Source organism: Bufo gargarizans, chromosome 3, assembly GCF_014858855.1.
Source record: "Bufo gargarizans isolate SCDJY-AF-19 chromosome 3, ASM1485885v1, whole genome shotgun sequence".
In the NCBI taxonomy this organism is placed as follows: domain Eukaryota; kingdom Metazoa; phylum Chordata; class Amphibia; order Anura; family Bufonidae; genus Bufo; species Bufo gargarizans.
Window position 1 is genome coordinate 463,863,158 of NC_058082.1, and position 27,406 is coordinate 463,890,563.

A 27,406-nucleotide genomic window follows, 5' to 3' on the forward strand; every position below is an offset into this window, starting at 1 on the left:
AATATATTATTATTCTGGAGTTGCACATAACATAAATTAATGGAAAATGCCAGAGGGAGAGAATCTATGAGAAATGTACAACTTTATATACTCTGGAAACTTTAGAAGACGAGTGATGGACTTAGAAAAGATATTAAAATAGCAACAATATAAATACTGTACTGTAATGTCTTCAGAGTATCTTAGGCTTGGGTGTAACTGCAAACCTTTACACCCCCTATAGTTATGTCATGCAATGAAGCTGTTATCAATGTTTATGGTGTCTGTAAACAGTTAAAGGGGTTTTCTGAGAGTTTTTTTGTACTGAGGACCCATCCTCTTGGGATTTAGACCCCCACGATCAAAAAATCTCGGAAAACCCCTTTAAGAACTGCTATCCATAAATTTAGTGATAGAGGCCCTGTTCCTTAACCCAATGCAGTAGTTTAGGAAGGGATTAAAACAGCTTACTAGGCATCTGATCAGCCGCATGGAGTGCAAATAAAATCAATGTCCCAAGGATCCTTATATAACAAAGTTACAGGGCCAAAAAGGTTTTCACCTCTTCCCCGATAAGTATGTAAGTGTGTCGAGCAGCCCAGATGCCAGAGTTTCTTCAGTTTGTGCAGTATAGAAGGTAGTGTATGTTCTTAGTACATTATGCAAGTGGTCATCCTTCTTCTCTATCCCCCCACTGGAATATGATAAGTAAATGGTTGGTTAGCACTAGCACTACACTACTTCTCTGCTCTTCCAAATTCCCTGGGTTCAACACAGTCTTAGGTCTTCAGATTCGACTGAATCTGCACTGGGAGATCAAGGACAAAAATACCTTGCACAGTACTTTTTGATAAAATCCAACACATTTAACACCCCTACTTACTTGAAGTAGCATAGAAGTCATTAAAACATAAAATGGACCTCTCGACTGGTTTCACCATTCTGGCTAGAGTCATTTATGGATGTCGCAGAGTTAACAGACAGAGTAATAACGCGTTAACTAAATATGATAACTAACCAATTGTGTGTGTTAACTCTGCTATGGTATATCTCTAACTAACATGTACTAAAGTGGCTGAACTGTGTCTGGTTCTGAAGAATCAGCACACCCTGGTCTTTCCCAGTTTAGGTTTTATGCTGACATATGGCATGTGTTATTATGCCACCATTGAATTCATAGGGTCCCATAACAAAGTCGGAGATGGGTTCCTTACCATCTGGTTGATAGCATCACGAGAATGGGGGGGCCGTACCCTGAATGAACAGAGCAGCCAGTTGGGCATGTGCACAGACACTCCATTTATTTCTATGGAGGTTCCGGATATAACCAAGTACAGCGCTCGGTAGGACCCCCCTAGATCTAATAGTTATATAACGTCATATAACTGGAATACCCCTTTAAAGAGAAAGAAAATCACATCATGCAACTCAAATTAGGTAACACAAGTAGGCAGCATTCTAGCTTAATGGGACATTACTTATAACTGCGATTGTGGCAATGTTTTTGTTCAATTGCATTAAAAAAAGACAGGTATTTAAGATTGATATACAGTACCTTGAGAGAATTTCCCAATACATAGAGTGAACATGAAGTTAAATTAGCTTTAAAATTAATTTGATATTTTCCTGGTTTGACCTATATGTATATATGCATGTCCTTACATGACCAAGCTTCAGTAATTTCGCTGAGTATGAGCTGGGATAACTTTTTTATATTGTAAATGTACAATAATATATCATAATTGACACTGAAATGTCTTAATAAAATCCAATAAACCCAGCTATAAACTTTCTGAACATTATACCAGAGCCATTTAATTGGTCTCATATTCCCACCCTCAATAAAACCGCCAGGTACAGAACAGAACTGGTCTGTAGTTTAGGCTTTTAAATGAATACTAAATTTAGAAGTTAATGATAAAACTAAACAGGAAAAACAAAATACATACTCTCCGTTTACGGCATATTCTTGTTGCATGTTCCTAATACAGTCTTTTAGAAATTCTGCATGGAACACAGGGGTTACTATACTACTCATTTCTTCGATTTTTGGCTGGTGACCAGATGAGGAGACAGGGTTTAGCTAAAAGGCAGGGATTAATGATGTTTATGTCCTACTGCAGACAGAACTCCTCAAATAAGATGAAAGTGCAGCACTCACCCTACTGCAGAGAGACAGGGGGGAGGCTCCTGCTGCAGCCACGTGTCTTACAGTCATGCACAGAATAGTGAGGAGGGGGACATGGCTGATCTTCTAGGACACACATATATTTATTAGTTTTAATTGAAATATGAAGCAAAATAGAATGAAACTAAAGGAAGAACATTAAGGGAGACATTTCTCCCTTCGGGGGGGTTCTTTTTTGTGATTTTTTATGTTTAGTGTTCTTTTAAATCACCACCTTTTATGTTTTATGGTGGTAGAAACATATAGATGTCTTCCACTGCATCTATATCGACCTATTTTGGGGGTGATAATTGATTTATTATCTTGTAATTAAAGAGAATACATTATACACTTTGGTATTCAAGCCAGCCTGTGAAAGGAGCATAACTAAGTAGCAGTCCTGACTTTGTAAATGTATCAGATCTTAGTTTGAAATTTAGGACAGTGTGTCTTGAAACTTACCAAATTATATTTTATTATGCTTCATGGTAAAGATCAAAGGGTATGTCAGAGCATATATTGGCCTATTTGGCTAAGGGAAATAGTGCTGTCACCGTACAGGAAAAATAGACACAATAAAGTAACATCATGTGGGAAGCATGGTGGCTCAGTGGTTAGCACTGGTGCCTGAAGTCCTGGGTTCAAATCCAACCAAGTACAACATGTGCATGGAGTTTGTATGTTCTCCATGTACTTCAGTTTCCTCAAACACACCCTGATAGGAAATTTACATTGAGAGCTCCAATGGGGACAGTGAGTGATGTTAATGTTTGTAAAGGACTATGGAATGTATTGGTGCTATATAAGTAAGCAACATACACTCTTCATCATTGAAATTACAACACACAGGTGCTCCATCAACCTCACACCACCGCTCTCAAAGGCTACCATGGTGCACAGCAAGACGGCAATGGAGGCTGGAATGTAGGTCTATCCTCTTCAGTGATGAGTCCTGCTTTTGTCTCAGATGCAATGATAGCCTGAGAGGCCTTCACAAGAAAATGTCACACCAGTCCTACTTCCTGGATTATGTTGTGGGGTGGCATAATGTAGGTAGCTGAACTCCTCTAGTCTTAACTTCAGGTGCACTAACAGCTTGAAATTGATTTGGTTGTGGAACCAGTGGTACGGCCATTTCTCCAAAGTGTCCCAAGAGTAGTTTTTTCAACAGGACAAGGCCAGGCCTTGTGCTAATGTGAGGAAACTGCATGGCCTAAATGTGCTACCATGGCCTGCAGCGCCTCCAGACTTGTTTCTTATCGAGCAAATCTGGGACATTGATTATTTGTGTGCCTAAGTGCTTTCAGTGTGAGATAACTTTCCCTAGACAACCATTAATAACTTCATTGATGTTAACGGCGTGCATGTAAGTATGTGTATCTCGGTGTGTGGCACTCATATTCGATACTGAACACACCAAGATATTTTAACCTTTAATGGGTCATTTATTAAGACCAACATTTTAGATGCCGGTCTTAATATCCCTGCGCTTGTGGTGGATACGCCGAATTTATGTAGTTCCTATGGAGCCTTGCAGGTTGCAGAGTTCCATAAGGACATAGCAAATCTGCAATGAATTGCAAAGTAATGTAATGCATTGCAGAAGCAATCGAATGATTGCTTCTTATAGTCACCTAAAAAAAGTAAAATATTAAAATATATAAAATTTAAATCACCCCCTTTTCCCATAATTAAAATAAAAGTAAACAATAAAAAATAAACATAGGCTTCGCTGTGTCCAAAATGCCCAAACTATTAAAATATAAATGTAATTTATCCCATGCGGAGAACGCAGTAACAGAAAACAAAACAAAATGGCCGCTTAGTTTTTTTTTTTTGCATCACCTCATCAAAAAAGTTGAATAAAAAGTTATGAAAAGTCATACACACTCCAAAATGATATCAATAAAACAGGTTGTCCTGCAAAAAGTGGGGCCCCAGACAATTTTGTAGAAGTCATGGGGGTCAGAATATGGTGATGAAAAGAATAAAAAAAATGTTTTCAATATTAAAAATATACAAATGTGGTATCACTATAATCGTATTGACCTAAAGAATGAAGGTCATGGGTCTTTTTTTTTTTTTGCAGCTTCCCACTACCTCTTATGCAATACTAAATAGTGCCATCAGAAAACACAATGGAATGTGAACACAAAGATACAAAAAAAAAGTTATGGCTCTGGAAATGGAAAAATGGAAAATCACCCAGAGTTAACAGAGCAGGCACTGAAAATTGAAACTGCTGTAGAGAATCATAAGGCACTATGCTGTGTATGATCTGCTATGCTATGTGGTCACTGCTAGTGTATACAGGCATTCAGGTGAACCTATTTGACTTGTCCGTGGACTCTCAAACATGCTATTATTCAGTTGAGGCACGTTCCAGCTCTAGACTAGTTTAGACTGCAGTGGTTTTGAGGGCAGAACCAGTAGAACCAATAATGTTCAGAATCAGTTCCTCAGTTCACTAAGATATTGATAAGATGATATACACTCTTGGAATATCACTTTTAAGCCTCTGAATATTTTTTATGAGCACCTGCACTAACCATATATTGTCTTTCCTTTAGTATTCCACAGGAGGAAGCTATCCTGTTACATACATTTCTACATCACATTACCCTTACCAAAGGATTGCACCGCAAGCTGGCATGGAATCACAGCAACCCCTGTACCCCAAACCTATCTATTCCTACAGGTAGAAAATGCCAATATAGAATTGTGTATATGAATACACTATATAGAAATGTACACTTTTGCAACCAACTCTTGTAATGCTACTACAAAAAAATATTGGTTAAAAAAGAATAAAATTTTTTTTTGGGGGGGGGGGATCTACAGCTCCTATGTAGACCTATGTATCTCTAAGGTTACAGACTACATATAAACTGTGCTACAGTGTTCATTTTAGGACACGGTCAGATATCATAGTCAAGTATCAGAATAATGTCAGTTTGAGGCAAAATATTCACCCTGACACCGAGTTTGATATTTGACTCTGACTTGGATGTGTTACATTCTTCATAGGTCAGGGTCAACATCACAATGAGTTATAGATATACTGTGTATTTGTATGCTAAATCAAGGTTTTTATTGTCTTTTCAAGGTTTCTATTGGGTCTTGAACCCAAAAACTCCAGCTTACAAACTAGCTGTCTAACCACTGAACTATAGGCTCACCTACCATTATAATACATGAGCCTACAGCATTTCAGAGAAAAATTTCAGAGAAAAAAAAACACCAAAAAACTAATTGGCTCCTAACAAAATGCTTGCTGCGAGCGATAAACATAGATCATATCCCAAAAGAAAGAACACACAGCAAAATATACTGTATTATAAATAATTGTTTTATTGTTCACATATACAGGGAGTGCAGAATTATTAGGCAAGTTGTATTTTTGAGGATTAATTTTATTATTGAACAACAACCATGTTCTCAATGAACCCAAAAAACTCATTAATATCAAAGCTGAATATTTTTGGAAGTAGTTTTTAGTTTGTTTTTAGTTTTAGCTATTTTAGGGGGATATCTGTGTGTGCAGGTGACTATTACTGTACATAATTATTAGGCAACTTAACAAAAAACAAATATATACCCATTTCAATTATTTATTTTTACCAGTGAAACCAATATAACATCTCAACATTCACAAACATACATTTCTGACATTCAAAAACAAAACAAAAACAAATCAGTGACCAATATAGCCACCTTTCTTTGCAAGGACACTCAAAAGCCTGCCATCCATGGATTCTGTCAGTGTTTTGATCTGTTCACCATCAACATTGCGTGCAGCAGCAACCACAGCCTCCCAGACACTGTTCAGAGTGGTGTACTGTTTTCCCTCCTTGTAAATCTCACATTTGATGATGGACCACAGGTTCTCAATGGGGTTCAGATCAGGTGAACAAGGAGGCCATGTCATTAGATTTTCTTCTTTTATACCCTTTTTTGCCAGCCAAGTTGTGGAGTACTTGGACGCGTGTGATGGAGCATTGTCCTGCATGAAAATCATGTTTTTCTTACCTTGCAGACTCTTCCTGTACCACTGCTTGAAGAAGGTGTCTTCCAGAAACTGGCAGTAGGACTGGGAGTTGAGCTTGACTCCATCCTCAACCCAAAAAGGCCCCACAAGCTCATCTTTGATGATACCAGCCCAAACCAGTACTCCACCTCCACCTTGCTGGTGTCTGAGTCGGACTGGAGCTCTCTGCCCTTTACCAATCCAGCCATCTGGCCCATCAAGACTCACTCTCATTTCATCAGTCCATAAAACCTTAGAAAAATCAGTCTTGAGATATTTTTTGGCCCAGTCTTGACGTTTCAGCTTGTGTGTCTTGTTCAGTGGTGGTCGTCTTTCAGCCTTTCTTACCTTGGCCATGTCTCTGAGTATTGCACACCTTGTGCTTTTGGGCACTCCAGTGATGTTGCAGCTCTGAAGTATGGCCATACTGGTGGCAAGTGGCATCTTGGCAGCTGCACGCTTGACTTTTCTCAGTTCATGGGCAGTTATTTTGCGCCTTGGTTTTTCCACACGCTTCTTGCGACCCTGTTGACTATTTTGAATGAAACACTTGATTGTTCGATGATCACGCTTCAGAAGCTTTGCAATTTTAAGAGTGCTGCATCCCTCTGCAAGATATCTCACTATTTTTGACTTTTCTGAGCCTGTCAAGTCCTTCTTTTGACCCATTTTGCCAAAGGAAAGGAAGTTGCCTAATAATTATGCACACCTGATATAGGGTGTTGATGTCATTAGACCACACCCCTTCTCATTACAGAGATGCACATCACCTAATATGCTTAATTGGTAGTAGGCTTTCGAGCCTATACAGCTTGGAGTAAGACAACATGCATAAAGAGGATGATGTGGTCAAAATACTCATTTGCCTAATAATTCTGCACGTAGTGTACAAAAATATTTTAAAATTAAGTCTAAGCAGCAAACATACACAGGAAAAAAGAAATAGGACTACACCTCAAATGCCATTTGTAAACAAATGCAAATCCTGAATGGCTGAACCACTTATCATTTGGATGCCTTACACTCAACTGAAATGATGAAGCAGAAGGGCATAAACAACATCCCAAACAGTATAGTACTATTTCCTTCCAAAAGTCAATCCAAGGCAATATATCCATATAAGTCAAACTAAGTAAAGTGATAAGTGAATATAAATAGACAGTACATTCAGGAATAATGCATAAATATAATACCGACCAGTGCAGTCCTGACCCCGACGCACGGTTCGCCATCGCTTCCTCAGGGGATGTCAGGGTCAGGACTGCACTGGTCGGTATTATACGCATTATTCCTGAATGTACTGTCTATTTATATGCACTCAGCACTTTACTTAGTTTGTCTTATTAAACCAATTATTTATAATATATTTTGCTGTGTGTTCTTACTTTGGGGTTATAGCATGTCAGAGAAGTATAATGCTTATTATTGCAACTGCACAGACCGCAGAGCTATAAGCTTAGCTATAGACTTTCTTTGGCTGTGTGATTTAGCACACAAATACACAGTATATCTATAACTCATTCTGACTTTCACCCTGACCTATGAAGAACATAAGACATCAAAGTCAAACTAGCTGACCTCCAAACGTTGGAAGGGAGTTACAGAGATACATTTGCACAGAAGCGTATACACAAAAAGTTACATTTTGTCTTCTTTTAGCATTTTGCATGGGTTCTTGGCTCTTGCCTGGAGATGAGTCACTTCTCCACCTTCCACCTAGAGAGGGAGTGTCCCTTTACACCGATGACAGAAGGGAGCGGAAGGAATTACAAATTCAGAAAAAATCTTGAGAACCTCATAGAACGCCAGATTTTCTGGTGTGGAAAAGTGACCCATCTTTACAGCAAAAACTTAATTTTACTGTACATTAGGCCCCTCTGGTTTCTGCCCATCCAGTTCAAATTGACTGACAAATCCTTCCCTTTAAGCAAATAGGGAGAAACCTGTCAATAAAGTCAAGCTGTATTCGATCATTCATTGAAGTGAATCGGGCTGAGCTGGGCCGAGGCCACGTGACCTATAGTCACAACGTCACTGGCCTGCGGGAAGCAGCAGGAAGGTTGCGGCGCTACTGCGAGCATCACTGACTTCTCAAACAACTGATCAGCGGGAGTCCCTGGTGTTGCACCTCCACCTATCAGATGCTGATGACCTGTCCAAAGGATAGATCATCAGTAAGAAAAAGGCAGACAACCCCTTTAAACTACAGTTGATTTAAACCCAATAAAAAATTACAAGACCGCATAGAATATAAATACACTTTATTAATAGAATTAATCAATATATGAAAAATGGTGCAGGGAAAAGGTGACATCCACAAGAGGAAGACACAAGGGTGGTGATACTCATATCATAACAAAAGTGCAAAATGCAATAGTATTCAAATGTACAACAAAGAACCATTACCCATATTGTGCTTCCTCCGGGATGGCGTTTCGGTGAACCTTCGTCTGGGGGTGGCGTCATCACAGAGGGGCACACACTAAATACCCCTGTTGGCCAATCACATTGCTTAGTGGATAATAGAAAATGATGAACTGCTGCGTGCAAGCGCGAACATGAAGGCAAAAGTCGCATAAAATGAAGCGCTGATAACACATGACGCATCACGTGAGTAATCACATGATCGCGCGTCAAATCACATTATATCCACGGCAGACGTGCGATACTACGATCGCACACATGCCGGTGGTATCAAGCACAAGATTGCGCATGCGTGGGTCCAACGCATAGCCATGGAAACCTACACGCTACCTGTTAGGAATGAATGCAGCATTTAATATTACCATACATAATTATGCATATATATAAAAATTTGTGCATTTATATAAAAGCATTATGTGTGTATAAAAATAAGTTATGATAACTAAGCGACTATATACAACCTAGACAAGCATAAGTGAAATAAGTGAAGGTAAATGAATAAATGGTGCATAATGAATAAATGTGTATGAACTAATTAAAAAAATCTATCGCATGTACCTAAAAAAATCAAATAAGAACTATGTGAAAAAATGTGGAATAAAATACAAAATACCAAATAAAGTGTTCAAAATAATGAGACAATTATATTGATGAAATAATATGTGTGGGACAAAAAGTGATGATAAATAGTGAAATCATCAAAAGTGACATGATTCAAATTGTTTTAAAAAAAAATATTGCACAATTCAAGATATACAGATGCCTCAATTACTGCTGACAATTCATGCTATATAATCTCATCAGATACATGCTAAATTAGTGAAGTGAAGGATATATAACATGAATATAGACTATTAAGCAAGAACATGATACAAATGGCCAAAATAAACCACCATAAGTGATGCACGCTGAATAGAATCATAAAATCTAAAAGTAAAATGCTAATTAAAAATTGAAAACACTGAGTATGCAGAACCAGAAAATCCCTACAGAAAGGATGAAAAGCCAGAAGATTCATTCAAGCCATTTCGGCTCAGAGTGTTCAATCTCCAAATCCATCTACATTCCAATTGGGCCAATTTCCTAGAAATATCACCACCGCGCACATTTGCAGGTATACAATCAATGGCCCGTACCTTCAGACCCGTCGAATCACAGCAGTGATGGGATTTTAAATGCCTACCAATCGGTCTTAATTTGGACTCATCTTTTTCATCTCGGACCGATGCAATGTCGCGAACATGCTCTCGTACTCGGATTTTCAATTCTTTCGTGGTAAGGCCCACATATACTTTCACACATGAACATGTGGCGTGAGACACCACCGCTGAGCTGGAACATGTCAAACGATGAGTGATTTGAAAGATCTTCTCGCCAGTAGTATCCGGAAATGTCTGTATCCCTCACCATATTGCTGCAGGTCACACACCTTTCACATGGTACAAATCCCCACTTCGGTTTCCCCAGGTGGCATAATACGCAACAATCGGATCTGTTAATAGGATCGGCCCAAATTTTTTCAAACAGGCTCTCCTCTCCTGCCATCTGGAATGATAGTTCGTAATGAACCTTACTTTGTCATCCTTCGATTTCTCTTTCTGAGAATAAAGAAGGTCAAAGCGAGCACTTAACTTAGCCCTTCTATATGCCGCCTTAATGGACCGCTGAAAATGTTGCCGCAATTCTTCCGCATGTTCCTCAAACATATCATCAGTCGAACATATCCTACGTGCCCGCAAGAACTGTCCAACTGGAATCAATTTGATAATCTGTGGGGGGTGAGATGAAGAAATATGTGAATATGAATTGACCGCAGTCGGTTTACTGAAAAAATTGGTCAAAATTGAACCATCGACCCCCCTTCGGAGTTGTAAGCCCAAAAAATCAATAGCATCCCTATCATATTTGTATGTAAGCTTTATGTTCTTGTTGTTATTATTTAACAACCCAAAAAATGTCTGTAACTGAAAAAAAATCCCCTTGCCAGATCAAAAGCACATCGTTGATGTACCGCGCCCAAAAAATGGTGCGGTCCATCAACGGGTGTCGATCTGACAGGAACAGGTCCTTCTCCCCCAGCCCCAGGATCAAATTAGCATAAGAGGGCGCACAAGGCGCCTCCATCGCTGTCCCCTGGAGCTGCAGGTAGAAGGACCCATCAAAAATAAAAAAATTATGTGTCAGGACAAAATGCACAATTTTTCATATATATGCATAATTATGTATGGTAATATTAGATGCTGCATTCATTCCTAACAGGTAGCGTGCAGGTTTCCATGGTTCTGCATTGGGGCTGCGCATGCGCAATCTTGTGCTTGATACCACTGGCATGTGTGTGATCATAGTATCGCGCGTCTGCCATGGATATCATGTGATTTGATGCGCGATCATGTGATTACTCACGTGATGCATCTTGTGTTATCAGATCTTCATTTTATGCGACTTTTGCCTTCATGTTTGTGCTTGCACGCTGCTGTTCATCATTTTCTATTATCCACTAAGCGATGTGATTGGCCAACCGGGGTATTTAGTGTGTGCCCCTCTGTGATGATGCCACCCCCAGATGAAGGTTTGCTGAAACGCGCGTTGGAGCTGGCGCCATCCCGGAGGAAGCACAATACGGGTTATGGTTCTTTGCTGTACATTTTGCATTTTGCACTTGCACTTTCGTTATGATATGAGTATATCACCACCGTTCCTTCCTCTTGCGGATGCTGCCTTTTCCCTGCACCTTTTTTCATGTATTGATTAATTCTATTAATAAAATGTATTTATACTCTATGCGGTCTGGTAATTCTTTATTGGGTTTTCATTTATAGTGTATTTTACCATAGGCATATGTGTTACTTCTTTCATGGATATTATACACATGTAACTTTGTATGGCATACAAACAATTGTGGTTTGTGTATATTTTTGTTGGCTCATATTGGTTGGGTGACACCGTTGATTTAAGAACAGTTTTGAATTCACTGATGCTCACACACTCACGTGTATTTTTTTCCCCCAAAGCATCCTGATATTTATGGCTCTTAAGAACAGTAAAACCGGCAGCCTTCCTGTAAGCGAGATCTACAATTTCATGACAGAGCACTTTCCTTATTTCAAGGTAAGATCTTCCTGACTAGTACATCACGTTCCGATCTTACCCAATAATCTGTTCAGCAAAACCTCCCATACCCATACCTAATCCTCAGTCATCTAGATTATTCTGACAACCAGTGTGACACGTACAAACAATTAAGGAACCATGCCTGTGTGCAGAAGACGTTTATGACAATCATCAAGAGGACTTGACAGTCGATCTTCATAGTTCTGTTCATTAACCGTTACCAGTCAGGAATGTGTAATAAACACTTTTGTTGCCCCAAAGCAGAAATTAATAATCCAAAACAAGTAAAAAATGTATGGAATGACACATCTGCCTTTCTGTACGCCACAGCAAAAATCAGACACAGTTCCTTCACTAGCACTTTTGGCAAAATGTAAAGAATGACAACCTGCTGGTCTCTAGTTGATGTAGTACTAAAAGTCTCGGCAACAGCGGACTGGCTGAAATGCTGTGCCATACCGCATGTGCAGCCACCTCTTCACTGACAGAGGCCATGTCCCCAGCATTACCCTAAGTTCACACCTGAGCGTTCAAACGCGCTGTAAAACGCTCAACACGTGAAAACCAATGCTTCCCTATGGCCCTGGTTCACACTTGAGCGTTTTACAGCGTGTTTGAACGCGCTGTAAAACGCCCGACGCATAAACAAGTTCTTGAGCTTTTTTTGGGGCGCTTGTCGCGTGTTTTGGCCATAGACTCATTGGACAACACTGCAGTCAATCACACAAACGCGCGTCAAACGCGCGTTTACTATTGCAAAAAACGCGCGACAAATACGTGCGTAAAACGCGCATCTCAGAAACGCTCAGGTGTGAACCCAGGGTTAGGGTTGCCAACCAGAATCTTTCTTTATATTTAGACAACTTATCCCAAAATCATGGACAGCCAACATTTTTTACAGATAAAAGCTGTGAGCTACAAAATGATTATTATCATAAAAAAATCTAGTAAAATACCACCAACCTCAAAAAAATCACGGGCACGTCTATTTGTTTTTCACGGACACAGGAAAAAAGTTGCCTATTTTTACGGACTGTCCAGTAATTTCTAGACAGTTGGCAACCCTGCCCAGCCTGACAGGGGTCAAGGAAGCCCTGTTCTGGAGATACAGTAGGTACATCTTGTGGATATTCCACAACTGTCTAAGATCAGAAAGCCCCTTTAAGCTGCAGTGCTGGAGCATCGGATATATCATGTATAACTTGGTAGAGTTGATGCTCCGGAATCTAAGAATGTTGGATGACACATTTGGTTTTCCAAACATCTTAGAATTAATTGAATAGGTTGTCTTCTCTGCAACACAGCCTGTATTTTACAAGGGTCCCCCAATGATAGGTGATCGCATGGTGTCCTGCTTTTGGGAACACCAACAATCAGTTGTAGTCTGAGGGGAAACCCCATAGGAAGAGTGCAATACTTCTACAGTGCCACAGCTGGGGGAATGAAGCATTACACTTCTCTTATTTAAATTATTGGCTGTCTAAGTTATGGACAGTCATAACAGGTCCTACTGATAAAGAGAATGGTGGGAATTTATTAGGACTGGTGTTTCATACGCCATTCAATAAAAAAATACACTGGTGTACGAAGCGCCAAATTTATCAAGAAGCAGGAGGTCTGTGAACCAGAAGTTGAAATCTATGACAACTAAAAGCTGGAGTTGATTCCATAAATCGGTAAAAAGACTTTGCTGGTGCCCTAAACTTTTTAAATTCTCTTTTGCCTTTTTTTTTTTCTGGCTAATACATAATGATCCAGCAACAAGGAGCCCCCATTCTATACTCAAAGTTCCCTAGAGGGATATTTGAAAGGGGCTTTTCTAAGCAAGACAACCCAGTTAAAGGGGTTATCCTACATCATTCATACTCTTTTTTTTTTTTAACTCACTCATCTACCTAACTGGAGGACCTCCCTTTATGTGGGTGGGCAGCAGCTCACATGAGACAATAAACAGCCCGCATCGCTAAGGATACCTTGCAGTGAGCTCTTGTTAAAGGGAACCTGTTCCATATGCAAATTAACCTGAGATGAGTCCTGTACGTGAGATGAGTCCAGCGTGAAGGAGCCCAGCACCGCCCCACATAGTCAGAATATCCTCCTTGCTCCCCGACGTCAGAAAGCCAGAGAGCCGTAATCTCGCAATGTGCGAGCTAGCTCGAGCATCACGAGATGACGGCGTTCTGGCTTTCTGACGTCGGGAAGCAAGGAGGATATTCTGAGGATGTGGGGCGGTGCTGGGCTCCTTCATGCTGGACTCATCTCACGTACAGGACACATCTCAGGTTAATTTGCATATGGATCAAATCGGGTTTTTTACACAATAAAAGCACACAGAGCTATGGGGACTGGGTATTGCAGATGTGCTAGCGGCCATCTAGTAACCCATGTCCTCAGCTCTATACACAAAATCCAGGTGACAGGTTCCCTTTAAGCCCTTCCTTCCCCATTACGGCACATACAAAATAGTATGTTCATCTAGCACCCGACATACAGATGATACTGTATGTAATGTTCCCAGAGTTTTTGGCTCCACTATTTACAGAGTTGTATATTTTTTTATGAATTTAGAAGTAGGGATGGATGAATTAATGAAAGATTTCTGGGCAGCTTCACCTGCCTCTGTACAAGATCACTGAGCTATTGACCATGTTAGTCTACCTCTGAATGCAGGAGAAGGTAAACTAGAAAGATAAACAGCAGGGGGCACTAGCAAAGAAGAAAACCTATATATACATTAAAAAATAAACTATATTTTTTATTGCATGTCTATTTCAGTAATATGCAGAGGCAGATTGGGAACTTAAAGTGGCCCTGGAAAAAAATCTAAAAGTGGCCCCATGTTGTAGGTGGGTCCAAATGGACAGAAGACAAGACAAAACAAATAGGCAGAGACAACAGAAGTAGGTGGGGCCTGCAATACCGTAATGCAGCACAGAATACCAGCCCAGCAGAACCAAATACTGCAGGGTACCCAACCCCAGTATTCAACTGTATCACAGTTGCGTTCAGGAGAGCACCTGTGGCCATTGAGCATCAGATCATTATGTACCTGGTCTGTGGCCATCAAGAGGGCTTGAGTGGCCCCCTGGGCATCGGCCCACCAGGAAATTTCCCTATAGGGTCTATGACCAATCCGCACCTGGTAATACATCATTTGAAATGTCCTATTCATTGCATAGTAATTAATGTAGATGACATGATGGGGATTGCAGTGTTCCAGGGTCCATGATAATCATGAATCCACAGCATGGTTCCCGGGACAAATGTGAGCAACACTCCTATTCTTTCCTACAAACCATTACAACTATGGTAGGGGTGGTCTTAATATTTTATGACTGCGATTAATTGCTGAAAATCTCCTCCAAGTATTTACAATCCATTAATGGGAATGAAAATTCCATGCAATTATCTGGGGTGGAAACCACTTGATAGAAGGCTGAATATGTCTGTTATTATGAATGGAGACACAGACACAACTATAAAAGTGATGCATGGCATTTGACATTTGTCTGACTGACACAACTCTATTTATGGGCTGGGTAAGTGGAAAGTGGATCCTGTCTGGGCTCTATTTATGGGGTATTATAGTTTTATTCCTAAGAGCCATAGCATTGTCTTCCAACAAGAAATTAGTAGTCATTTTCTATACTTTACTCATGGGTATCGTAGAATCCTTTAAGACAGTGACATCATTATTTTAGGTGAAATCCGAGATCTAAATTATTTTGGTACCGTTTTTCATGATTTTTTTTGCAGCAAAATACATGTTCTAAAATGATCATAAAACAAATTAAAAGTCAAGAAGTACGTCATAAACTATGGTATATATTTTGGCCTTTAAGTCTAAAATACACTCAATACCAGAAATTCAGGTAAATGCCTAAATGTCATAGTCACAGAAGGCCAAGAAGCTGAGTAGTTGTTTGATAGAGTCCTACTGTGCCTGTCTATGATACATAGGGGGCACTGCAGTCACAAGTAATTGTATTTAGTAACCTGTACTGTGATATCACTTGGGCCAACATGAGCATCTCCTAAACTATTGTGCTTTGAGAATACAAATGGTTTCTTTCCACGTTCTTTTACTTAAAGGGATTCTGTCACCTCCCCTCAGCCAAAAAACGATTTAAAAGCAGCCATGCAGCACAGCTTACCTGGATTAAGCTGTGCTCTTTTATCTTGAAATCCGTCCAGCAGTTACTGCAAAAAACGACTTTGATCGATATGTAAATGTGTCCTGAAGGTGCCCAGAGGGGCGTTTTTTTCTTCTTAGTGAGCCCAGTACCGCCCCTCTTTCAGTGCCCAGCCCGCCTTCCTTGTACTTTCTAACCGCCGCCCCCCAGCCTGCCACAGCCTCTCCTGCCTCTCCTCCCCCTCCCTCACGCCAAACGAAGTCTCGCACAGGCGCAGTACCCACTGAGGGCTGCGCCTGTGCGATCATCAGGAGACTGAGGGCGGCAGCTTCATCTTCGTCACTGGGCATGCGCCGAGCCCAGTGACGTCCGATGTTAGCTCTTTCCCTCAGTCAGCCTGGTAGGAAGCGCAGAGGATTGCCGATCGGCTGCTGCACCCTGCGCTTTCTCCAGTCTGCCTGCCTTTACTTAATATAATAATACCTAATTCGCCCCAACAAATACTTATTTCTTTCCTGAAGGGAGGGTGGGGAAAGAAATCGCTGGCCGTCTTCACTGTGGCAGGCAGACTGGAGAAAGCGCAGGGTGCAGCAGCCGATCGGCAATCCTCTGCGCTTCCTACCAGGCTGACTGAGGGAAAGAGCTAACATCGGACGTCACTGGGCTCGGCGCATGCCCAGTGACGAAGATGAAGCTGCCGCCCTCAGTCTCCTGATGATCGCACAGGCGCAGCCCTCAGTGGGTACTGCGCCTGTGCGAGAGTTCGTTCGGCCGTCAGGGAGGGGGAGGAGAGGGAGGGGAGGCTGTGGCAGGCTGGGGGCGGCGGTTAGAAAGTACAAGGAAGGCGGGCTGGGCACTGAAAGAGGGGCGGTACTGGGCTCACTAAGAAGAAAAAAACGCCCCTCAGGGCACCTTCAGGACACATTTACATATCGATCAAAGTCGTTTTTTGCAGTAACTGCTGGACGGATTTCAAGATAAAAGAGCACAGCTTAATCCAGGTAAGCTGTGCTGCATGGCTGCTTTTAAATCGTTTTTTGGCTGAGGGGAGGTGACAGAATCCCTTTAAGGGGGTTTCCCATTATCAAAGCCTTAAACTCATCCACAGGTTCGGTAATAACTGCCTGATTTTTGGGGATCTGACAGCTGGGACCTCCACCATTCATGAGAACAGGGATCCTGTTTTCCTCTGTTAGAATGAGGCTGCGGTCCCATTGTCACCCTTGGTATGTGGTTATGGTAAGCCCTCTTTAAAGGGTTACATGGGCTCTAGATATTGATGACTTTAGGAAACCCAGCACCTCCACGATCAGCTTTTTTCAGCATCTGAAACCAGAAGCATAGCTCCATCCACAATGTAGTGGCCACACTGGGTTACTGCAGTTCAGCTCTATCCACTATTTCCAGCAATAGTGGCTACTGGAAACAGCTGATCACTGGGGGTGCTGGGTATTGGACCCCCTTGAGGACTGAGCAATGTTGACATTAGGCACACCAGGATTTTAGACAGTTTATCTTTATTCTATGGATCAGTACATTTATGCCAATATCAAACATGTTTATGTACATGTCAAATATGTATAGTTTTGCACGATAATAGCAAATTCCATGGAAAAAAAATATTTTTATGTCCTGCATTCCAAGAGCCATAGCTATGCCTCTGACCCCCTGGCAACACATCTGCACCTCATGATCACAAGGTTCTGATGGGGTGATTGAGGAAGCCCCCTCTCTGTGTGTAACCACCTGGGTGCCAAGGTTGCAATTGAAAATGGAAGTAAGGGGTTAAACAGCTGGGATCAGAGGTAACACCGTTCCTGTCCATTATAAAGTCAGCTAAATACAGTATTACAGACAGCAACCACTCCTCGGCCTACTGGTCATAACTCTATGTCCATTTTCAAATGCGGGAAGGGCTTAATATATCAATGACTTTCTTTTTCAAATAAAAGCTGGATATTAGTAACTTCACTGAGTTATGTCCGTTGACTCATGTGTCAAGGTTAAATTGCATATCACAAGAATTGTTGCAAGGAGCCTACCATGAATCTGAAAAAGTCTGCAATATCTTTTCGGTATTGACCTAAAGCAGTGATGGTGGACCTTTTACAGACTGAGTGCCCAAACTGCAACCCAAAACCCACTTATTTATTGCAAAGTGGCAACAAAGCAATTTACCCTGAATACTACAGTCCATTATAGTATATCTTCCATGTACTTTATTATTTAGCTATAATAGTCTGCCTACAGTCAATGCGCTGCCTGTGCTGTTCATAGTGCGCCCTGCGCTGGTGAATAGCAGGAAAAGTCTAAGGCATATTGGTACACCATAGACTTTCCAGGGTGCGGGTACCCACAGAAAGGGCTCTGAGTGCCGCCTCTGGCACCCGTGCTATCGGTTTGCCACTATTGACTTCAAGTGTCTCCAGGGACTAACTCTAATCCAGAACCTAGTAATCCAGAAATATCATGATAATCCTGCATACTTTCAAAATAACCCCAATGTCAATTCGGAATCACCTCATGGACCAGTATTTCTGTTGCCACTAGATGGCAGTGCATACTGATTTATTATGGAGTTCAGTGGGAGCTATATAAATTCATATGTAGTGAGCTCCCTCTACTGGCCGCTGCAAGCAAAGAGAATATTATCATTCAACTCAGTGGCTCTACGTAGGGATGCAAGGGACTTTTTATTCTATATAAAAAAACTAGAGCTGTGAACCCCCCTTTAAGAATTACGGTCCTATGTAGATTAAATAAAGGGATATTTTGTTGTTTCTGACAGGACTGTCAATGCACTTGGAAACCACCTTGTAAAACACCTGCACTTACCGAATTAAAGTTTTTTTCTACATATCAACTAATCAGTAGGAAAAAAAATAGATACGATTCTCCAGGTAGTCCTGCTTTCAGTCTGATCTGTCCCCAAAGAATGGCCTACTACACTGTTGCCTACCAGTGGTTCATTGAGTTATTCCATACTATTTTCTTGCTACCCATATTCCTTCATGATGGAGCATCTCCAGGAGATGTCTTACCTGCATCCTAAGGAGGAGCTGTCAGATTTATCAAAATGTCTTTGGAAAATGAAAGGTGGATTCTAATAAATCTCCCCCAAAATGTCTAATCTGGCATTCCTGGGTGTTATTTAAAGGGCATTTGTTACTACCTTTATGCTGCCCTCTCTGATTCCACTGCTGCTTCTTTTATGTGTATAGTTAAAGTAGATTTTAGGAAATTTACCATGTAAGACCTGCAGCCTTGGAAGCCGTCCACCCACCTGCCAATGATTGACAGCTATCTCCCTTACTTTTTCTCCAAATTCTCACCTTCTCAAGCTTCTTTCTTCTTACTTCATGCATTGAATTTAACTAAAATGAATGGGTACTGCATTTCAGTATTGTAAACCCTGCTTTCTGCATGTCAGCTGCTGGTAGCAAGCAGGGTTGTTGCTATAGGGGAAGTGGCTGCTTTGTTACCCAAATTCAGAAGGGGCCCACCCAGGAGGAGGCTCTAAGAGATTTTATTGTCAGGGTCCCCTCAACAGTATTATACAATGACATTATATACAGAGACACTGTTGGAAACGGCATTAGTGGCTACCGGACCTGGTCTGAGAGAGCGATTTTGATTGGTCATAGAAGTGGGGGTTGCAAGGAGAAGTTGCTTGGAGGGAGCATTCAAAAATTTGCTGCAGGGCCCAGTCATTTCTAGTTATGCCACTGGTAGCAACGGCCTACACAAAAACATACAAAGGCCAAAGAGTATTGCTAAAGTTAAAATAAACTTTTCTGCAAATTATAATTAAAAATAGTCAGACCATGAATAAAAAAATGAGTCACGCAGTATAAGATTGGACCCAGAGACTCTCATACGAATGGTATGTGGCAAATGTGCAACAGTTTTATACAGTTATATAGAACTATAGGGTCAGACACTGCCACTACTACTAATTTAAAAGTTCATTAACAGATTTAGGGCTCATGCACACAGTAATGTGCATTTTGGTGTGTAATTTTAATGCGTGGAGTGGGGGGGGGGGGGGGGGGGGGGAATATGCTACTTAAAAGTTTGCTATGGGCCCAGCCTTTCCTAGCTAGTTACGCCCCTGTTTGTATGATTGCTACCAACTATTTGCACATTTGGCACCTAACACTTGTATGGGAGTGCCTGGGTCCAATCTTATATTGTGTGACTCATTTTTGTTCTTGGTGTGTTTATATGTAATTTTAATTATGCTATGCAATAAAGTTTGGTTTTAAAGGGGTTGCCTACCTTTTATTAAGTGATGAACTATCCTCCGGATAGGCAATTCACTAGCTGATGGGTGGGGACAAGCTCAGTCCTCTGCAAATTTGATGTAGCTCTCTCCTTCCAGCGGTAGACAAACAGCTAATGGCATGGGTGCAGGGTGCCAGAACCATGCCAACCAGCTAATTATGGCCTATCCTTTTTGAATGACCTTATTATAAACTCAATCATAAAAATATTTGCTATGACTATGATGAAAGCCTCAGCCTTTAGGAAATACCATGGATTCTACCATGCATACAGTATATGAATACTATCTTGGAATATTATAATAATTTAATATAATTTTAGAATAGTGACTTTATATATGATGTTTTCTTTTTTGGAAGAGTTGCAAAATCAACTGACAGATTACAAGAAATGATTGTATTTTTAGACTGCTCCAGATGGGTGGAAGAATTCAGTGCGTCACAACCTGTCCCTAAACAAGTGTTTTGAGAAAGTGGAGAACAAATCTGGAAGTTCATCCCGTAAAGGCTGTTTGTGGGCCCTGAACCCGGCCAAGATTGATAAGATGCAAGAAGAGCTGCAGAAGTGGAAACGGAAAGATCCAGTAACAGTGAGGAAAAGCATGGCAAAGCCAGGTAAGGTAACCCACGGTGATTGGGGAGAAAATGCTACTCTTCCAAGGTCTTCTGAACATTCGGAGAACAGTAGACACCTTTGAGTTGTGACTGTCTTTGTGAAATCTCACTTGCTGCCAAATGTCTTTTAAACATGTTTGCATTTGGAAGGGTTTTCTTTAGTGGGGGTTTAGTGGGCGACTTCAAATGTATGTGGTGAATTTCATTAGTTCACTATTAGTATCTGAATGTTCAACAGCAGGTGTGTGCTTGCATATGCCTAAATCTACATATATTACTCATAAAATGCCGATGGGCCTAATCCCAATGAATACTTAAAGGGGTTATCCCATGATTAATGAAAAAATCTAAATCATACATAGTCTTCTACATGACAACCTCTTTCTAACAAAGCTAGAAACAGCCATGTACCTCATGATTGAATAGAGCATGTGCTTCCATCTCAGTGAGAAGGACAAATAAATTTAAAAGGGGGCAAACAGCAGGTGGCGCTATACAGATAGATTTCATTGACTAACTAAGTAGCTATAATCATTTTTTAATTTCATGCAATTGCAAAACTATTCCGATCCAAGTGCTGGTTTGAAAACTGTAGAATATTATTTGTGGGACAACCCCTTTAAAGTGGGTTTTGAAGAGTAAAGAGTAATATAAATATAAAAATTGGCTGACCAATATTTAGATGTGCATGAGAGATAAGATTTTTTTTAGACTAAGTAGGGCTGTGCCTATGAGTAACAGAGATTGCTATGACTACATTGACTGATGCTCTCAACGTGTGCATGCCCTATTTAGCTGTCTTCCATGGATGAAAAATCATGAGCATTAGTCAAAGTACTGTAACAAAAACAAGTGATGACACTATAAAATGAGAGAGGCCTGAGGAAACTGGATGTTCAGGAATGGTGCACGCAGTCATGTTATATTTCACCATATGTTTCTTTACATTTGTCCCACAGAGGATCTTGACAAGCTGATAGGAGAGAGAACAGAGAAACTGAGATCCTCACTCCTGGCTTGTAACCCATCTGGCATCATGAACACACCATCCACAATGCACATGACCATTCAGAGTGAGCAGAACATTTCCTCCACCATGTCTGCATCACTACAGACAATGCGTGAGGTTTCTGATTCTATGCCTGGCAAGAAGCCTCCACCGAGCTATACTTCACTCCCTCATGGATATCCCCAGATCTCCCCCGCAATGATACAACAGCCTCATCCAATACCACAGAATCATTTTTCTCCACCAGAGAACCAAAGTGAAATGACTACCCAATCCATTAATCCCCAGGACTCTCCAATACCTGCTCACACCCCTCCGCTTCACAACATGAAGCTGTTAACGGAGCACTCGCCTACCAGAACCATGCAAGACCAACTGATGGAGGGCGAGCTGAGCAATGACATTGATGCTCTCAATCCCTCTCTTACAGACTTTGAACTTCAAGGTAAGCTGTAAATCAATGCTCTTACTCATTGAGGGCCACAGTGGGAAGACTATCAAGGGAATTTTGTCAAGGGACGTTCCTCTATTTTTTAACGCCACTGGCACACTGGAGTAAGAATGCACAATTATTGAAAAAAATCTTTTAAATTACAGGGTGACATTTATTAACCCCTATTCAGCAGCAAACATGCATCTTCCTAACACTTGATACATCTAGAGTGTACCTGATTAACATAGACAAGCCTGACGACTTTTCAAAAATGGAAAGAGCAGTATAAAATCACAATTTCACAAATATTTGCTAAAATTACCTATCAAGAGAACCTCAACCTAAACAGCCTATATTTCAGAAAAGTTTCTGCCGGGATTCAAACTCACAACCTTCTATATTAGAGGCAAAGCACTTAGCCAGTTACTTATTACTTTTAAAAAAACGTTGCTTCTCCCCATCGCTTGGATCAAAACATCCTGCATCAGGGAGTGCAGCCAATAGCAGGCCGTGACAATGGCTAGCCTTAAGGGGGCTTGTCAGCGTCTGCTAGTGGCTACATTAACCCCCCCCCCCCCCATCTTCGGATGTTTTGATACGAGCGACAGGGAGATTCACCTGTGGCCGGACAGGGATCCGGAGTAACGGAGTAACGCGAATGCCCGGGATCAGGTAAGTATAATCTATACAAGGGGCTCGGGCATTAGGGGGGGAGAATTTAGGTCATCAGATAACTCTTCTAACCCCTGTAAAGTTGCGATATAGAGGACAGGGTTAACTGAAAGATAACAGTTTGGTGCCTTGGAAGACACTCCAGAAACATACATTAGTGGGCGCATTTTACTCACCAGATCAGTCGTCTTGGGGAACGCTAAAGGTGCCACGAGTTTATTTCTAGCGATTACTGCTAAGCAGGAAGAATTTTCTTGAATACTGAAGTAAGACCTAGTTTTTTATGTGTATAACCGTTTTCTGTTTTTAATTCACAGGAAACCTATGGGAGGAACTTAAAGATGACAGTCTAGCACTGGATCCCATTAACCTGATGTCTTCCTCCCCAACTCCACCTCCACCACATTACTTCATGCACAACGGGAACTGCAGCAGCAACGGAATCAGCCCCCGTAGTAGTAACTCGCATATGGGACTGGGGGACATCCAACTTACTACCGTTTACTCCTCATACATGGAGATGGACTCTGTGGTGCCGTCATACATCAATGGCTCCGGATCTAAGCACTGTTGCCATTGTTTAAAGTAACTGTCTCCACAGACTATACTGAATATATGACCAAAGATATTTATATATTTCATTTGCAAAATGATTGATGACAAAAGCCACATCAATTCAGTCTTCTATTATAGAGAAGATGGACAGTATGCGTTTTAGGGTATCGTTGTCCTACTCAGAGCAAGGACTATAATATATGTTAAATTGCACAAGTAACACATAAGTATGGGCTTAGTAAATAGGTCAAGTAAAAAAACTTATGTATATAACGTATGTTATTTGTTAAATTTTACATTTTAAGTATTTAATATGCTGTTATTTGATCATAGCACAACTTTTTCTTTAGAGAAAAAGGTAAGAAGCTAAAGCTATTCACCAGTATTGAAATATATAAATGACATACAATTGGACGCATCATCCATGTCATCCGTCCTCCATAGAGGACAATCTAATACACTGAAAGGCCTCATGCACACAACCGTATTTAGCATCTGCATCTGATCTTGCATTTGATGTCATCCATGTGCTGTCCGCATCCGTATGTCCTATTTTTGTCCATATTGTGGACACGAATGGTCATTTCTACTGAGGCACAGGTTGTGTGAATGAGGCCGGAAAAAAAAAAAGAACAACACAGTATGCCAGTGTGCACCGTAAGGTGCCAGGCAAACGGTGGAGCCAGTAAGGAGACACATAGAGTCTCTTTGACCCTCACTACGAAGGCCCTCCATATGTCTCCATCCAATGTGTCTCTGTATGCACTGTACTACAAAGATATCTGCCCTGAGGAGGAATGTGTACCTCCATGATACATCATCTGATGAACACGTCGGATTGCACACTAAAGTCCCATACACCTTTATGGGTGCTAGATTACAGATTTGTGCAACTATGGTATGAGGCTTTAGACTGAAGAAACATGTCTACCATAAATGGTATTAAATAACACATACAATATTTCAGAGTAACATCCTAGTACGACGTAGCATGACGTGTCAAATGAATGGGAGCTGAGTTACAGTCTGTCAGCACGGCCAGTGTCGGTCTGGGGTGCCTAGGGCCCACCAGTAAAATGTATTTTGGGGGCCTACCGTACGGATACATTCAAATATTACCTGCTCACACAGCAGCAAGATGCTACCTGATGATTGAATACGGGGGTCCCTGCAGCACCTTTGAGAAGGTAGGTCCTGCGGAAAAGAGGATACTAGCTAACTTTCCTCTATACCTAGAAGTCATCTCAGCTCCGATCGTGTCTATAATAATAAACTGGGGAGTTTCTTTATACACATAGGCTGGTTGAGGTGCTGTACATTAAATATATGTATGTAGTGCAGTAGGTCTACTGTGTTATTTTGCACTTGTGCAAGGGGTGGGAGACTAGGGGTCCACCTTGCTTACTGGGGGATTCTCCTGTACCCCTCTGAGCCTGAGCACGGCCACTACACAGTGGATGGAGGTTTTTGATTTTAGTTCCGTCCCCTGTTATGTTTCCAGTGGGACTGCCGGATAGGTCATCAATATCAAAAAGGTGAAACATTTTTGTTATAGCCAGACACAAAGTCGCACTAGGATGTCTGGAAAATGGGCGTCCTCCAATCATCTGAAACCAAGCCACACGCGTAAAAATATTTCATTCGCTTTTAGTTACTCAGCTCCAGAAATTAGTGTTTCGCAAAATGACTGATATAGATGTTTTCTGTTCTGGACACAGGGGGACCTGCATGTTACACCCCTGATATTTTATCAAGCAAAATCTTTATTACAAAGACTCATTTCACTGTAAAACGTCGCAAAAGCAAACGACTGACGTCACGCAAGAGACGGAAATGGAAATTTCAGAGTCCTAATAAAAGCAAAAAACTTTCCAGGAACTCGGAAGCATTTCAGTTCTGTGCAAAAAATAATGTTTCTTCCAGCTTGTCTAGGAATATGTGTGAATATATGCAGTTTCATAAAGCAGGTGGCGCTTCCCTTTCAGCTGTGCACTCCTTGCTTGTTGGTGGAATTCCTTGTTGCACTTTTATTTCATGAATATTATGTCATTATTTCACTCGGCGTTGTCCTTCCTGTGGGCTCCAGCTGTCCTCGGACAAGGACCATGTCTGATTATTTGTATTGTTCTCTTAGTTTATGTGCAGTATTAAAGACCACAGATGGATTTAACTTGATGAGTTAGTGGACAGAATACTGGTGGCAAGGCAAATTGTCAAAAAGTTGGCTTTGGTTCAACCACACTTTCCTTTAAATGCTACATAATCCTATTTATGTGCCAATCTAGCCAATGTTAATATGCCCCAGTTCTGTCTCATTTCCAAATTGCATTTGTACAACATTCTACGGTATGTTTGTGAAATAAACTCATCTATCTGCAGTGGACGTTAATGTGGTCATGGATTTTTTTTATTTTGCATTACTTAGGCAATCAGTATTGTACTGTGATGGCTTCATCGGATCCAGTTCTAAAATACTCTGAATAAATAGCTTACAAATATCTCACCAAAGTGAGTACACCGCTCACATTTTTGAAAATATTTTATTCTATCTTTTTATGGGATAACACTGAAGATCTGACACTTTAATACAATGTAAAGTAGTCAGTCAATAACTTGTATAAATTTGGATTGCCCTAAAAAATAACGCAACACACAGCCATTGTTGTCTAAACCGCTGGCAACAAAAATCCGCAAAACACGGATACACCGGCAATGTGCGTTCCGCATTTTTGTGGACCGCACATCGCTGGCACTATAATAGAAAATGCCTAATCTTGTCCGCAATTGCGGACAAGAATAGAACATGTTCTATTTTTTGTTTTTCGGGAGCCGCGGACCTGAAGATCGGCGGCGCGCTCCGGAAATGCGGATGCGGAGACCACATAGAGAATGAATGGGTTCACACCTGTTCCGCAATTTGCGGAACGGATGCAGACCCATTATTATGGATATGTGAATGGAGCCTTAGTGTTAGGCCTCATGCACACGACCGTTTTTTTTTTAAGGTCCGCAAAAACGGGGTCCGTAGATCCGTGATCCGTGACCGTTTTTTCGTCCGTGGGTCTTCCTTGATTTATGGAGGATCCACGGACATGAAAAAAAAGTCGTTTTGGTGTCCGCCTGGCCGTGCGGAGCCAAACGGATCCGTCATGACACAATATGGTGCAATTGCAAACAGATCCATCCCCATTGAACGCCTCTATGTTAGAATATACCATCGGATTTGAGTTACATCGTGAAAACTCATATCCGACAGTATATTCTAACACAGAGGCGTTCCCATAGTGATAGGGACGCTTCTAGTTAGAATATACTACAAACTGTGTACATAACTGCCCCCTGCTGCCTGGCAGCACCCGATCTCTTACAGGGGGCTATGATACGCACAATTAACCCCTCAGGTTTTATCCCCCTGTAAGAGATCAGGGGCTGCCAGGCAGCAGGGGGCAGACCCCCCTCCCTCCCCAGTTTGAATATCATTGGTGGCCAGTGCGGCCCCCCCTCCCTCCCTCTATTGTATTATCATTGGTGGCACAGTGTGCGGCCCCCCCGGCCCCCCTCCCTCCCTCTATTGTATTTATATCACTGGTGGCACAGTGTGCAGCCCCTCCCTCCCTCTATTGTATTTATATCATTGGTGGCACAGTGTGCGGCCCCCTCCCTCCCTCTATTGTATTTATATCACTGGTGGCACAGTGTGCGACCCCCCCCTCCCTCTATTGTATTTATATCATTGGTGGCACAGTGTGCGGCCTCCTCTCCCCCCCCCCCCCCCGATCATTGGTGGCAGCGGAGAGTTCCGATCGGAGTCCCAGTTTAATCGCTGGGGCTCTGATCGGTAACCATGGCAACCAGGACGCTACTGCAGTCCTGGTTGCCATGGTTACTTAGCAATATTAGAAGCATCATACTTACTTGCTGGCTGCTGCGCTGTCTGTGACCGGCCGGGAGCTCCTCCTACAGGTAAGTGACAGGTCTGTGCGGCGCATTGCTTAATG

At 41.5% G+C, this 27,406-nt stretch overlaps 1 protein-coding gene across 3 annotated transcripts in view; it reads left to right on the forward strand.

Annotated features, from left to right (window-relative positions):
- The window catches only part of FOXN1 (forkhead box N1), a 97,230-nt gene extending 73,568 nt beyond the window's left edge, over positions 1–23,662 (forward strand). For all 3 annotated transcript variants that reach the window (XM_044283632.1, XM_044283633.1, XM_044283634.1), the window contains 5 exons: positions 4,717–4,844; positions 11,609–11,705; positions 20,532–20,739; positions 21,699–22,193; positions 23,171–23,662. In XM_044283632.1, the coding sequence (XP_044139567.1) occupies positions 4,717–4,844; positions 11,609–11,705; positions 20,532–20,739; positions 21,699–22,193; positions 23,171–23,442 (1,200 nt within the window). In that variant the 3' untranslated portion in view covers positions 23,443–23,662. The remainder of the gene's footprint in view (positions 1–4,716; positions 4,845–11,608; positions 11,706–20,531; positions 20,740–21,698; positions 22,194–23,170) is intronic.
- Positions 23,663–27,406: the final 3,744 nt, after the last annotated feature.